The sequence below is a fragment of the Abramis brama genome (genome assembly GCF_963993115.1).
Source record: "Abramis brama genome assembly, chromosome: 2".
NCBI lineage: Eukaryota > Metazoa > Chordata > Actinopteri > Cypriniformes > Leuciscidae > Abramis > Abramis brama.
In genome coordinates this window covers 56909865-56924521 of record NC_139964.1, presented here as the reverse complement: position 1 = coordinate 56924521, position 14657 = coordinate 56909865, and the positions used below count along the sequence as shown (strand labels likewise).

General features: G+C 38.4%; 1 protein-coding gene across 2 annotated transcripts; it reads left to right on the top strand.

The window, feature by feature from the left end:
* Nucleotides 1–8686: 8686 nt before the first annotated feature.
* Nucleotides 8687–11095, top strand: LOC311077418 (uncharacterized protein). 2 transcript variants are annotated; one of them, XM_084105875.1, is made up of 5 exons: nt 8687–8801; nt 8945–9334; nt 9612–9710; nt 9900–9949; nt 10041–11095. In XM_084105875.1, exons 1-5 carry the CDS (start codon nt 8765–8767, stop codon nt 10167–10169), a joined length of 705 nt encoding a protein of 234 aa, XP_083962001.1. In that variant the 5' UTR covers nt 8687–8764; the 3' UTR covers nt 10170–11095. The 2 variants fall into 2 exon arrangements, with proteins under 2 accessions (XP_083962001.1, XP_083962000.1); XM_084105874.1 differs by having other exon boundaries at nt 9558–9710.
* Nucleotides 11096–14657: the final 3562 nt, after the last annotated feature.

Below are 14657 nucleotides of genomic sequence, written 5' to 3'. Positions count from 1 at the left end.
AAATTAATTTAGTTTTACTAGAATAAAATCAGCTTTGCAACTTTGCATTTTCACTCGCGACAGGCGATTAAATAAATTATGTCACTAGCAGCTTGTATAGCCTACAATTGATTGAAATATGACTACGTCATGACGTTAAGTTTTTTTTTTTCAGTCAACTTTTACTCTTTATTCATAATAATCTGTATTCGTCTAAAACACCTAACGTGCTTGATCATGCAATCAAGCAATCATGGATTTATAGAGGTTGTTGTTTTAATTAAAAGTGGGTATATTATTATTATTATGGGTGGGAGAGGTATGCCCCCCCAGTGACACAACGAGGCCACCTCGTTCCGTATATCCTGGCGCCAACCCTGGGTCCATCGAAGACTACGTCGCAGATTTTATTGAACTGGCACATCTCACGCTAATGAGCACCGAATGCTTAATAATCTTTTTCCACGGAGGATTATCCGAACCGCTCCGGTCATTGATGCCCGACCATGATCCTCACGGGACATTAGAACAATATATAGACCTGGCCCTGTTGTTGAGCGGTTCATCATTTACTGTGGGCGTGAAGGAGAAGGAGCTCCGTGAACCCGCAGTATCCCCTCAGCCTGATCTTCACGTCACGCCTGCCCAGCCTGAGAATCTTCACGTCACGCCACCCATAAAGCCTGGAACCGGATCAGTCTATGGGCATCCAGGACTTATTTCCTACGTGACAGATCCACCGCTGATGTCAGCACGTATTGCCAAGAGGGCCGCCCGAACAGAGTTTCGTTCCGCCAAGACCACTGTCCCAGGGTCTCGTCTTGCCGCGACCACCGTTCCAGGGCCATATCCTAAGATGGCTGCCGTTCCTGAATCTCTTCACGTCATGCCAGCCATGCCAGTGTCTCCGGACAAGATGGCCGCCGCCGAGCCAGTGTCTCCGGACAAGATGGCCGCCGCCGAGCCAGTGTCTCCGGACAAGATGGCTGCCGCCACGCCGCCTGAGCCCTCAGCAAAGATGGCCACTGCCACGCTGTCTGTTCCTGAGCCGGTGTCTGTTCCTGCCCATAACCCCATAGCCACCCCCAAGGAAATTTTGGGGGGGGGGCAGGAGGTCCCTTGATAGGACCATAGAGGCCGCGCCGTCATGGTCTCCTGAACCGTCTGCTCCGCCCTGGCCACCTGAAGGGTCGGATCCCCTGCCTATTCCTCTGATTATTCTCCTGCCTCTGACCCCTGCCTGTGTTTCCTGGTTTGTTTGTTTGTTCGTTTGGACTGCTTACCTGTGTTTCGACCATTGCCTGTTTCTTGGATTACATGTCTGGATTAACCCTAATAAAGCTGCATCTGGATCTCAACGTCTTGTCTCTGAGCAGTTGCGTAACAATAGGACACTTTAGTCTAAATGGAAAATATAGGCTTTAACTGTCAAATGGTCCCTTAAACTATAGACTTCAATGACCCCTATATGTTTTAACACGTTGAAGACCTTTCTCAAACACAAAACAAGTCCCCATTTCATTTCTGGAAGCCGGGCTAAATAAGCAAGCACTGTTACTGCATTCAAATATCAAATACAGACATTAAAGAATACATGAAAATAACATTTCAGTAATCACACTGGTAACTTCTATAACAAAGTAAAATCTCCAGAGAAGTCATTCAACTCATTTGATATTTAGAAGGAAAAATATTGATTAATACCTTGATTATAATCACTCCTTATATACATTGAAGCAGCAGTGGATTCCAATCCACCCCCTTCAAAAGTCTTCCCAAACAGTCCTGGGAAGGATCTATAGAAGAGTAAAATAAGAGATGAGACAGAGTAAGATGCATTGAGAGACAAACAATGTTAAGCACACAACATAAAAAAAAAAATATTTTGTAATGATGGAAAATTAATTACAAATTTTTTTTTTTTTAAACAGCACTGTCCAGCTCTATTGCATGAATATGACAAACCTTGTCATGTTCTGCTCAATGTCATTACCAGTATACCTCTGGTTTGCAGAATCTGTAGAAACTCCTTATGAGAAACCAGCAAAACAAACAAAGACTACTATTTGAATAACAAAGTATATAAAATATTGCCCATCATAAGAATATTAAAAATAATTGCTTGTAAACAATATTAAGGTGACAATAACAACAATCCTCACTTTCTCTAGGTGCTGGCTGAGACAGGGCATTCTGCAGCAGGGACACCACCCGCCGTACAGCGTCCTGCAACTCTTCATATACACATAACATTATTTTATAAATTAACCTAACATAAGCTGATCATTTTGCGGAATAGGTAAACCTAAAAACAAAAATTCTGTTTTCTATCTTATACCTAATCTGTACATCCACACATTTATCTTAATTATTCTTAAAAATTCTTAAAATTCTTATTCTTAAAAATACTGATAAACTGTGTATAATTTAAGTTGTTAAACTAAGTAAAAATATTAATAGGCAGATGGTTTACTGATATGTCAGATATCACATGACACATCAATATGTGAGATCCCACACATACACATTCGCTCTACCTAGTGCAAACACAACGCGAGGCGCTTGACCTAGATTATTCGTAGATGTGTGATCTATACAAAATCTGAGCCAAAGTCATGTAGTGTATTGCAGCCTTTAAGGTAAACAAACTAAGTTAATTGTGTCGATTTTCCGTTAGTCTTCAATAGTGCGCCTGACTTAGGTTCGATAGTTACTTCGATGCGCAAAAGGCATTACAATCTGGATATGCATTGGGTCTATATTTTTATATAGATTTTAAACTATACAGATTATTCCTCATTTTACCACTTATTCTCTCAGACATCTTGGCTGATTCCTTCCCCTCAAAAACTGCGGGTAAAAGAGAGAAGCGGGAGACTCAAGTTGACTGTACTGTATGTTGAAAGTGACCAAATCAAATCAAATGAGCGGAGACATCAGCCACTGTCCCCGCCTCCAAAGTCTCAAAAGTCATCTTGATAAGCGAGCGCGTAGAGAGGGTCGAGCGAGAATGCGTCACAGCCCCGTGCTCGCGGGACAGTATTTGTGCACGCAGATACTTATCTGAAGCTAGGTTTAGAGCGCTCGCGGTGCAGAAACGCGCCGGCGCGTTTGCCCTCGTATCCTGTGCACGCGCCTAGATTTTATGTGTGCGAGTTTTGAGACTAAAGCCCAATTTATACTTCTGCGTCGAACTTACGCCGTAGCTACGTCGTAGGCTGTGGGTAGCGCGCGTACCCTGACGTGCACCTCTCCAAAAATGTAACAACGCGTCAACTCTACGCGGACGCAAGCGCTGTGATTGGTCTGCTAGGACCGCTCCCTCGGGTTTCACATGCTCCCTCTGCGCGCGTGAACCCGGACAACGACGCAGAAGTATAAATGAAAACCAACGCGTTGCCTACAGCGTAGAGGCTCCGGCGTAGGTCCGACGCAGAAGTATAAATTGGCCTTAAGTAAACGCCATATTATGGCTTCTTATATTGGCATATTTGGCACATTTGGCTTCTCCTAATACTTACTCAAACACAGGGTCGGCGCCAGGATATACGGAACGAGGTGGCCTCGTTGTGTCACTGGGGGGGCATACCTCTCCCACCCATAATAATAATAATATACCCACTTTTAATTAAAACAACAACCTCTATAAATCCATGATTGCTTGATTGCATGATCAAGCACGTTAGGTGTTTTAGACGAATACAGATTATTATGAATAAAGAGTAAAAGTTGATTGAAAAAAAAATGGAGTTAAGAGATTTGCTCTCAAGCTATTTTCAACACTTTAGATTGGTTAATAATTTGTAAAAATAACAGTACCACGTGGGGACTGACCAATAGCATCGATTTGTGAAAAAATATGAAATTGACCAAATTTGGACATACGAGGTTTCCACCCGACAGGCGACAGCGACGATATGTAGTTAATTATATGTCAGGAATAAGAGGGCACAGTGGAACCGTCACCGTGCCTGTTGCTGAGTCTCAACGGATGAAATCGCGCTCCGAGGCAGGGTGGTGTGCTGACCAGAGGTGAGGGGGCACAGTAACCTAGGTGGCCGGGCCAGGCCCCCTGGGGCCCCCTCGTGGCGCCAACCCTGGATGGACCGATTCTCCTGACGGAGACGCATGATTTGGACGTCTGGACACATTGGCATGGCTGCTGGATCTCGGTGTGGCGAAGTTTTCTGTTACACAACTGCTCAGAGACAAGACGTTGAGATCCAGATGCAGCTTTATTAGGGTTAATCCAGACACGTAATCCAAGAAACAGGCAATGGTCGAAACACAGGTAAGCAGTCCAAACGAACAAACAAACAAACCAGGAAACACAGGCAGGGGTCAGAGGCAGGAGAATAATCCGAGGAACAGGCAGGGGATGCAGGGGATCCAGGAACCAGGAAACGGGAAACCATGAAGAAACGCTCAGGAGTGCAGTGTAACAACATACAAAACTTCGCAGAGAGTGAATGAGTGAACAGGGTACAAATAGGCTAGGGAGACTAACAGGGTGACGAGACACAGGTAAATGCAATCAGTGAAGATGAGTCCAGGCAGTGAATTATGGGAAATGTAGTGCGTGGCTGATCGTGACACCTATCCTGAGAGAAAGAACTTGTTATCTTGATGTTTTGAGACGAGACTCCTGTTTATAGTTAGGGCCTGGCCAAATCCAACCTTGGAAAAGATGTGTGTCGGTGTGTGTGTGTTAGTCTTCTTGCTTACAGGTTAAGGAACCACTGGCATTGTTGGAGATTGACTGAGTTGTTGTTCGAGACATGCTGGCACCCAGCCACCCAAATCTGCGACCTGGAAGGTCACGACGTGTCTAACTTCAGGGTCATAGTGTCAGCTGCATAATCTATGGAGATATGCTTCAGTCTATCTGTATATGTGTGGAAAATTACTATGTTTATCTATTTCTTAGCCAATGAGAATCATTCAACCTGTAAGCAATGATGTAGCTTAGACCTTGGAAATGGTATAACTGCTGTGATCTTTGTAACTGTAAGCGGGGCGGCCTACGAACTCCTGTGTGAGTCTTGAAGCTGACTTCTGCTGATGAAACGGCAAACTATCTTCAGTAAAACTTTTCTTCAATTTTTTATAATTCTGACTCCGGGTCTTCTTTCAAACATCTGGTCCTTGGGTCCTAAACTGTTAACCCCTAACACTTTTACTAAAAGAAAATCAGCGGGGAAAAAGGGAACAAATTCTGCTCTTAACATAAAAAGCCTCAGCCTGACATTTTGCTTTGAGGAAACTAAGCTCAAGTAAAGTGTCAGATGAATCTAAATTTTTCCATGTAAGATGAAGCCATGTAAGATTGAACAATTTGAATTTTCCCAGCCTATTTACCTACATAGATAACACTGTAGCTTTTTAACTTTCTAAAGTACTTAACTTTCTTTTTTAAAGTATTTAAAAAGTTATGTAAAAATCTTCATTCTTAAGAATGTTTACCAAAGGCACAAGGTCTGGAATTACTAAAATGTTAAAAAATCAGCAGCAGCCAGTTACCTTTCTGGAGAAACCATCCACTCCTCCAAATATCACAATGTTGTATCTAGAAAGCAATTGGGCATAAAATATCATTCATATATAAAATTAAAACAAAGTCAATGTGTATTATGAAAATTACCCAATCCAAAATTAAGTAGCCATACAGTACTTTAGATGAATTAACTTCAAATAAACTTGACTTTAATACAAACCTGATTAACTTAGAGACAAGGGTCCTGGTAAAGAGTAAACTTTGCGTACAACACAGCCAAGACTTGACAGCCTTGAGATGATGCCCACAGAATCAACCTTATGCATGGAGGCTGCAATTTTTCTCCACTGAACCCTACGGCCTATTGACTCCAGTCTCCCTCTGACCATCCTGTAGCCAGCGTTTGGTAAAGGATTCTTGATTAAAGCAACCAAACTGTCAAGTTCATCATCACTGATGGAACTATATATGTTCCTGACAGAGAGCATGTACTCTTCCATTCGTCTGAAGACTGTGCTTCTTGAAACACCCATCAGTTTAGATATGCAAGACACAGGAAGTCGAGTATGGAGCATTTCTTTCAAGCGTTGCTCTCCAATCAAAATTTTGGGTCGCCCTGTGGTACCAGCAGCAACTTCCACTGTGAAACATGAGGCTGGACATTCCAGTTGTGCCTTCACAAGGTCAAACTCTGTTTCTTCCATTTTATTTTATTTTAATGAAACAAAAAGTCAAAATGTTTATTGTAAGTTTTAAGTAAAACAAATAATAATGCAGTTTCAAATTTGAAAAATGAACTCTTTAATTTGAATGTGGAGACCTCAGTGTGTTTCTTGGGGTTGGATGGTGAGTTTTTTTCTGTACAATATCTTTGAGTAAGCATAAGAGGCACTTCATCTGGTTCAAAAACTCTTTCGTTCCAACATAAGAAAACATTTCTTGCAAATATGGCCGCAGGTGTTTATCTTCGTCACAAACTTTGTTTTTCACCGGAGTAGCAGGTGCTGCCGCTAGAGGTCGACAGGTAGTGGATTTTACCGATAACAATAACTAGTTTGGACCACACTGGCCGAAAACCAATTAATCAACCAATAGTTTGTAAAATGGATACTGATTGAAAACAAACATAACACATAAAAAAAGTGCAGAACTTTATTTACCCCCCCCCCCCCCCAAAAAAAAAATAAACAGTACTGTACCATGAAAATGAACAGTACCATTTAAAATATATAAAAAAAATTATATAAATTATACCTTGATCATTCATGTTCGTTAATAATCCATTAACTAATGTTAAGAGATACAACTTTAAAATGTTAAAATGTATTAGTAAATGTTGAAATTAACAATGACAAATACTTTTATTAACCTTAGTTAATGTTACAAATGAACTCTTATTGTAAAGTGTTACCATTTCATGTAAATCCAAAAAGTCATGCTTATGGATGGCCATTTTTAAATATCTACACAAAGGCCAAAGCATTGAAATTAGACACATATGTGTATTGTATGTATACTCTCACACTTTATTTGCTTCTATTTTAGAACACTTGATGATTATCTAATCAAAACGTGTTACAGTGATGATAAAAAGGAGAACTGAAATCGAATGCATTTCTGATTTATGTTTCTCTCGGGTGCATGAAGATACAGTTCATTTTCTCATGCCACTAGCTTTAAATATGTGCCACTTCGCTGGATAACGAATGCATAAAAGTGAACATATGGATGTAAACTAATGCAAATAGATGGTTATAAATGTGACATTAAACACTTGCGTGTGTTTTTGTCGCATTGTTTTAAATGCTTGAGGTAGGCTACTAATGTTTGCATCCTCTCAGCCTCGACGGCAAACATACTGCTGTTCTCCACTAATGCAGCATCTAGTCAGCAAATTAATTATTTTATATTGATATGAAAACATGTACTGTAGTGTACTGTATAATACGGTTTTGTATGTTTTAAAGTGTCCCGCTCTGTGCAGCGTGCAGCCTCGAGGCCAATCTCGTACTGTATAATGACAGCAGACCCTTCTCAGCCAAATCTGAAATCAACTGTGAAATGAATCAACTGCGGTTGTGCGAGCACTTGTTTGCACATGAATGCTTGCAGTCTGTGTTCTTCCGACTTTATTTTGTAGTAAGTAACGAACATTCTTCAGGGAAATGCATCGGAGTAAAAGTATACATTTTATTTAGGAAATGCAGTGGAGTAATAGAGAAAATTGACAGAAATATTTTTTGGGAGAATCTGTATTTTAATTGAGGACTGTAGAGAAGTATTATTAGTTTGGTACATTACACCACTGTTAATACTGTACAAACTGTATTTTCTGTCCCCATAGGCCTACACTAACCCTAACCCTACCCATCACAGAAAGCTGAATTACATTTACATTACATTACATAACATTTCCTATATACTTGTTCGAGAATATATTTTACTTGGAAATTTATCACAATAGGGAAGATGATCGCAAGTTCTGTTTCATGCCAACTTTAATGTTTTTTATAAAAAGCATCACACACTTTTGTTGATTTATCATATGATGCATTGATCTTCACATGTGTTACTGTTTCTGTTTTAGAATATAATGCAGCTGAGTTGGACTCAATGGACAGCTGTTATTGTCAGTATAACCACAGTATAGACAAGCTGAGCAAACTTCCTTCATGCAAATATGTGCACTCTAACAAACACACAAAACCACAGAAAGGCTAATGGAAACATTTGTGCTTGGTGACCAGTGATCAAGTAAGATGTGTGAAGTTTGAGTTTGACGACATGTCACAGCAGCAAATGTGAAGGCGAATGCTGTAAGTGTTCTGAATATAAGAGCTGTGGTTTCCTGTTTTGACATGTTTACACGTTGCTGGCTTGAACCCATTACAATACGACAGAGAACATCACTTTGATTAAAAAAAACTTGACCAATTGAAAGCACAACATTTCTCAAGTGAAGATGATTATCTGCATGTCTGAATCAAAATTATTTGATGCCAAACACATCTATCATATCTATCAGACAAACAAAAGTTTTACTCTCTCTTCATATCTGTTTGATGATTATTTCCATTTTTGTGAACCAATCAGAGCAAACTCTATGGGGTAATCAATGATTGGTTAATACCGCTCTTACTCTTTGTACGTACACATGATAACCTCATTTATGACAACCCCCTGTGACGTGAGACATTTTAGAAAAGATTTTCCATTGACGTGAACCAATCAGATGAGAGCTGCCGTCTGTAAGACCCTCATAGTGTCAGTTATTCACAGTCACTCACAGAGATGGAGAGGCCAAGAAATGCTTTCATCGTGTTTATGTGTAAGAAAAAAAATGTTTTTGAGAAAGTATTCAGCTGTTTGTAGAGTTTTTCGAATGTAAATGCCTATATTACTGTGAATATTTTTGTATGGTAGTACACTTCAAATGTAAGTGCTTTATTAAGTTATTTTGCACTTTTACAGGTGTTTTGTTGTTCAGTCAGAACAGAATCTATGGAGCAGAAGTGGAGATGAAAGTCAGACCAGGAGACAACATCACTCTCTACTGTGATCGCTCTGTAACTATTGGTTTCCGCTTTGTATGGATAAGAAACTGCTCTCATGAAAATCAACCCTCTCTCGTAATAGATTTGAGGGAGAATTGGGATCTTGAGAAATATCAGCGTTTCAAATTAATCCACAACCACTCCAGTAATTCTCATGATCTACATATTACTAACATCAGTGTCTCTGATCTGGGACTGTATTACTGTGCAGAAATAGAGAATAAGGTAAATAAAGATGAAAAAGGCATCATCTCCTCATCTGAAGTGAACTATCATGGAAACCGAACAACTCGTCTTTCTTTTGCTGGTAAGAAAATCTTTCTGCTAGTTTCGTTGCTTGTGTGATTATGGAGAACTTTCTCACTGAAGAAGCAAGATGAACAGGACAAAAATACATTTTTACTAACATTCATTGATACATTTGTGTTTATTTCATATTTAGCAAGTGGCTACTTGTTCTGAACCCTTTACACCTCATGACTGTATATAAAGCCAACATTCATTGATTTATTTATGTTTATTTTATATAGAGAAAGTAACTCTGTGTTCTGGACCCTCGAACATCACCTCCACTCTTCCTCTAGACTGTGTTCTCTGCTGGACGCTGCTGTTCAGTGTGTGTCCAGTGTGTGTTCTCCTCTCCTCTATCTGTCTGTACTGCCTCTGTCAGAGGAAAACTACAGGTATCATTCACTATTTCACACTCTTCTTTTGCATTGCCACATTTTTTATTTAATATACAGATAAACTTTGGATAAGCAAATCCTGCAAACAAAGCCTGATAGTAATGTATAAATTGAAGTGTAACACATAACCATTGCATAACTAAACCATTATGTATGTGATGTTCTAATTTAAACAATCGACTGTAGATGCTGCGACAGATCAAAAAGACCATTTGAAAAGTGGAAATACAATTGAGGTATGAACAATGCAAAAATGCACGTTCATTATAGACATTTAAATATAATATATGCAAGTTCCAGAAAGCAATTTCATTCCTTTCATTCCAGGGTGAGGAGGAAGAGGTGTGTTACGCATCTTTAGACGTGATAACCAGGAGACAAAAACAACGCAAGACAAAGCGAGTACAGTGTTCTGACTTCAGTACATATGCTCAGGTCAGAACAGAAACGGAGTAGAACTAAAATAGAAGTGAGGTGCTTTCTGAAACATTCCAAATATAATAAAGGTTGCAGGTTTCATTATCATTTAACATCACATGTAATGATTCAAGGTTGAGGACTTTCTACCATTACATCTGAAAGTAAAAGATATTCCATACTTGGATCCTTGGTCCCACTTTATATTAGGCCTAAGTGTCTTTAACTACTGTTTACTAACATTTAAATTAATAATTTGATACAATGGTCTTATTATTTACAGACATGTTTTAACATTATACTTATATTTAAAAAAATAGCTGCATGTAGCTGTAATTAATATCTATAATAACATCTATAATTACATCATTGATCCTTCCCTGCCCCCTGAAATCTAACCATACCATGAAACCTATCCCTAAACTTACCCAAATCCCACCTCAACAGAAGCAAAAGTGTTTTTAAACATTTTACCTAACTTTTACATAATTACAAGTACATAATTAAAGACACTTAATATAAAAAGTGACTGGACACTTTAACACATTTTTCACACATTGATCATTTGTTTATAACAGTAAGCTGTAACTACTGTTGTTACTCTGGTCCTCATTGCAGTACAATGTTGTTTTCCTCTATTAACACAGTCTTTGTGGACACGCATAATGACGTTGAAATAACAGGATGTAGAAGTGGGTTTCCTGTATGAAGTGGTGTTTAGTTTAAGGTACTTATATGTCTCTTAAACTCAATGATTGCAGCGTTTTTTTCTGACTCAGATTTAGAGTTAGCCTAATTAAATTTTTCCAAAACATAATCCGTGGCGGATGAAGCATTCTGTGCTTGCTGAGTAGATTAGCATGTTTGGATAATGGTTAGCAACAAGTAAACAAGCAAACTGTCTATCTTATTTTAAAACTATCTTATCTTATGATTTTAAAGTTAAAAGAGAAATGCCCACTTAAGTTGCTTCTCTGTAGTAAGATATATATATATATATATATATATATATATATATATATATATATATATATATAATATTATATTATATTGTTTTTCCTCTTATTTTTCTTCTAACTGGTGCATGTTAGGTCTGCTTTACTTCTAAAGCTAGTAATTCTTTTGAACAGTTAAAATCTAATTGAAATCAAAACAAATTTAAATATTCAAAGCATCAGAGTTGCTCTTCAAAGGAGTTTTACTGAAGTGCACGGTCTGTGTCTTTTTCTGAGGAAGGGTCTAGCTTTGTTTCCAGTTAAAAAGATAGCCATCTTAACCACAAATGTTTCCATTCAGTTTAGTGCTTGTGCATATGAGACAGAAGAAAGAGGTTGGTCCGTGTAAATGTTCATGTGGTGAGTTTGTGGTGACATTGGTTTTTGTATATGCAATGTCTGCAAAAGTGTGATTAACAGCAGCAGTCTTTATTTAGACTCTCTGATGGATGAGGAAGTTTCACATTTACTGCATCTCTCAGAATGAAGCACAAACAGCTGGTTTAATTTTTTATATTTGTTTTCCTTTTTACGTTGGCAAATGCATCCCACATGACCTCTCAAATGATGTTCAAATCATGCTAAATCAGTGCTATGCCATTTAATATAAATGTGTCAAAACGAATATTTTTCTTTTATCTGTACATTTTGTCACTGTATATAATGGATGTTTATAGTATGGCAATGTATATTTTTACTTGTCCATGATCTGTTATTATGTCTGAAAGAGACTCATGGTGTCAGAGCCATCAATGAGTTTAGTTTTATTAGGCCTGAGGGGGGCAGTGTGGGTTTGCTATTTGTAAAATGTCTAAAACATTTCAAATGCTTGTTATATTCCACATTTATTTGACTAATATTTTAAAGCACATTTTTATGTGAAGGTTATATAGCAAATAAATGTGTCATATCAATTAATGTTATGAGTCAGTTGATTCAGTGTCCCTCATTGTGCTTGGCAAATCATTAAAGATATATAAAAGATAAGTGACAAAAGAACGTAATGTAGGAACAACATATTCATTTATTATTATTGTTGTTTTTGAAGTACAGTAATGTGTGTGTGTGTGTGTGTGTGTGTGTGTGTGTGTGTGTGTGTGTGTGTGTGTGTGTCTGGCCCTATAATAAGAAATGGCAAAACATCATCTGTCATCTGTTCAGTCCAAAAAAAAAAAGAAAAAAAAAAAAAAGATTCCATTCCACACTTTGCAGAAAGCAAGTCTGACAAAGAAAACTGGATTATAGAGTTATTAGAGGGCTATTGCAGTAACCCTGTTTGTAGTTGAATTAAAAGGGCAAATAAGGTGTGGGTGATAATGAGATATTTAGACAAGTCCATTCAATCACTTATTTATTCTATAACTAAATTGCCTCATCTGCACAAAATCTTTATTTGGAACCCAAAATCAGGGTTATTATTAACTAAATTATTATTAAACTATTATTAGTTATCAATAACTAAAACTAAAACCATAAAAACATTTCCATTCCATAAAATAAACATTAACTGAAATTAAATAAAATAAAATGTAAAAAAAAAAAGAAAAAAAGAACTGCAGTAATAAATTGAATACAACTGTTTTGCTTTATACAACAGCTCAATGAACAAGCACAGCAGTGGTGTTTCGTTCCTGAATGAATCAGCATTTTTGAATGAACCGTTGAATGATCAGTCGGGAATACATTTTTCATTGCACTACCTTAAAATCACTTGAGGCAGTGGCTGCGTCCGAAATCATATACTTCCCTATACTATAAAGTAGGTGAAAAAAAGTATGTAACAAAAGAAGTATGTCCGAATTCAAAGTACTCATAAAATAGTGGGAAAAAAGTATCCAGATGACCTAATTCTTCCGGTGAGATTCTGAAGTGTGCATACGATGGACACTTTACTATCCCATGAGGCCACGGGAGAGGATTTGTGAATGGCAGTGAAGTGACGTAACTGACGCTGGTAGGTCAAATTATAATGACATCATGGCGAATATAGTATGTCAAGGTTACATCCTTACTACACACATTAACACACTTTTTTTAGCGGTTGTGAAGTCATTCAAAATGAGTATTTAGTCAAAAGAGTATGCGATTTCAGAAAAAAATGCATACTCTTGAGTAGGTACTAAAGGTACTTTTTTTGCAAGTGCTAAAAGATGTTCTATATTAGGGCTGCACGATTGATCGAAATGAAACCACACACGATTTGGCAAAGGCTGCGATTATTTTATGCGCAGCTTGTCAGTGAAGTACGGCTCTGTGCTCAGTAGTAAATGCTGCTCCATCTGAAAGCCAGAGGGTGCTCTCGCGCAGAAACTCCACATGTGCCCCAGCACAGAAGGCCGCTATCACACCAGTTCTAAAAAAACTGGTAGTGATGTTGACAACTTATCTAACTATAGGCCTATTGCGAACCTGCCTTTTGTGGCAAAGGTGCTCGAACGAGTTGTTGTTGGCCAGTTACAGCAATATCTGTCCAAAAACAACTTATTGGAACTGTTCCAGTCTGGATTCAGATCATGGACACAGCACAGAGACTGCTCTTGTACTGGTCACCTGTAGCAGCTGTAGCAGTTTAGTCCTGCTAGACATTAGAGCTGCTTTTAACACTAAATGTCATATCATCCTCCTTGACAGGTTGCGTGTTTTGTTAGGCATCTCTGGTGTTGTTTTCGAATGGTTTGAATCCTATCTAACTGATTGTTTTCAGTATATTTGTTTGGAGAAAAACAAATCTGAGGCAACATTAGTTCAGCAGGGCGTCCCACAGGGGTCAGTACTTGGACCTTCTTTGTTCTGCATCTATGTTGCTGTTTGGTGACATTATTAGAAAGTACGGTCTGGGTTTCCTTGTTATGCTGATGACACGCAGATCTGTGTTAGCACACTCCCGGATCCTAATCTCGCAATTACAGCTCTTACCGCTTGTCTGGAAGAAATAAAGGTATTGATGCATGAAAATCATCTTAAACTTAACGAATCAAAAACAGAACTGGTACTTGTTGGTATGCCGGCAGCTTTGCACAAACATAACTGTCTAAATCCGTTCACTGATTCTGAGTTATTGGCTCCAGCATCACAGGTGCGAAATCTAGGTGTTATCTTTAATTTGCATTTGTCATTTGATGATATCAAAATGGTTTCAAAATCTGCATTTTTTCATCTAAAAAATATTGGCAGAATTCGACCTTCTTTGTCGATGCTAGATGCGGAAAGGCTTATCCATGCATTTATTACGTTGAGACTAGATTATTGTAATGCACTTTACTCGGGTCTCCCTGATAAGCAATTGCAGTTTATTCAAAACTCGGCCGCATATGTATTGACACATACAACTGTTCGGCAGCATATTTCCCCTGTTCTTTATGAACTTCATTGGCTTCCAGTATCGGGACGTATTGACTTTAAAATCTTTTTAACATATAAAGCCATTAATGGGATAGAGCCGGAATACCTCTGTAATCTAGTTGCTCCTTACATTCCAATTCGTTCTCTCCGCTCTTCCGACTCTTCTACTCTTCAGCAGCCCACATTTAAA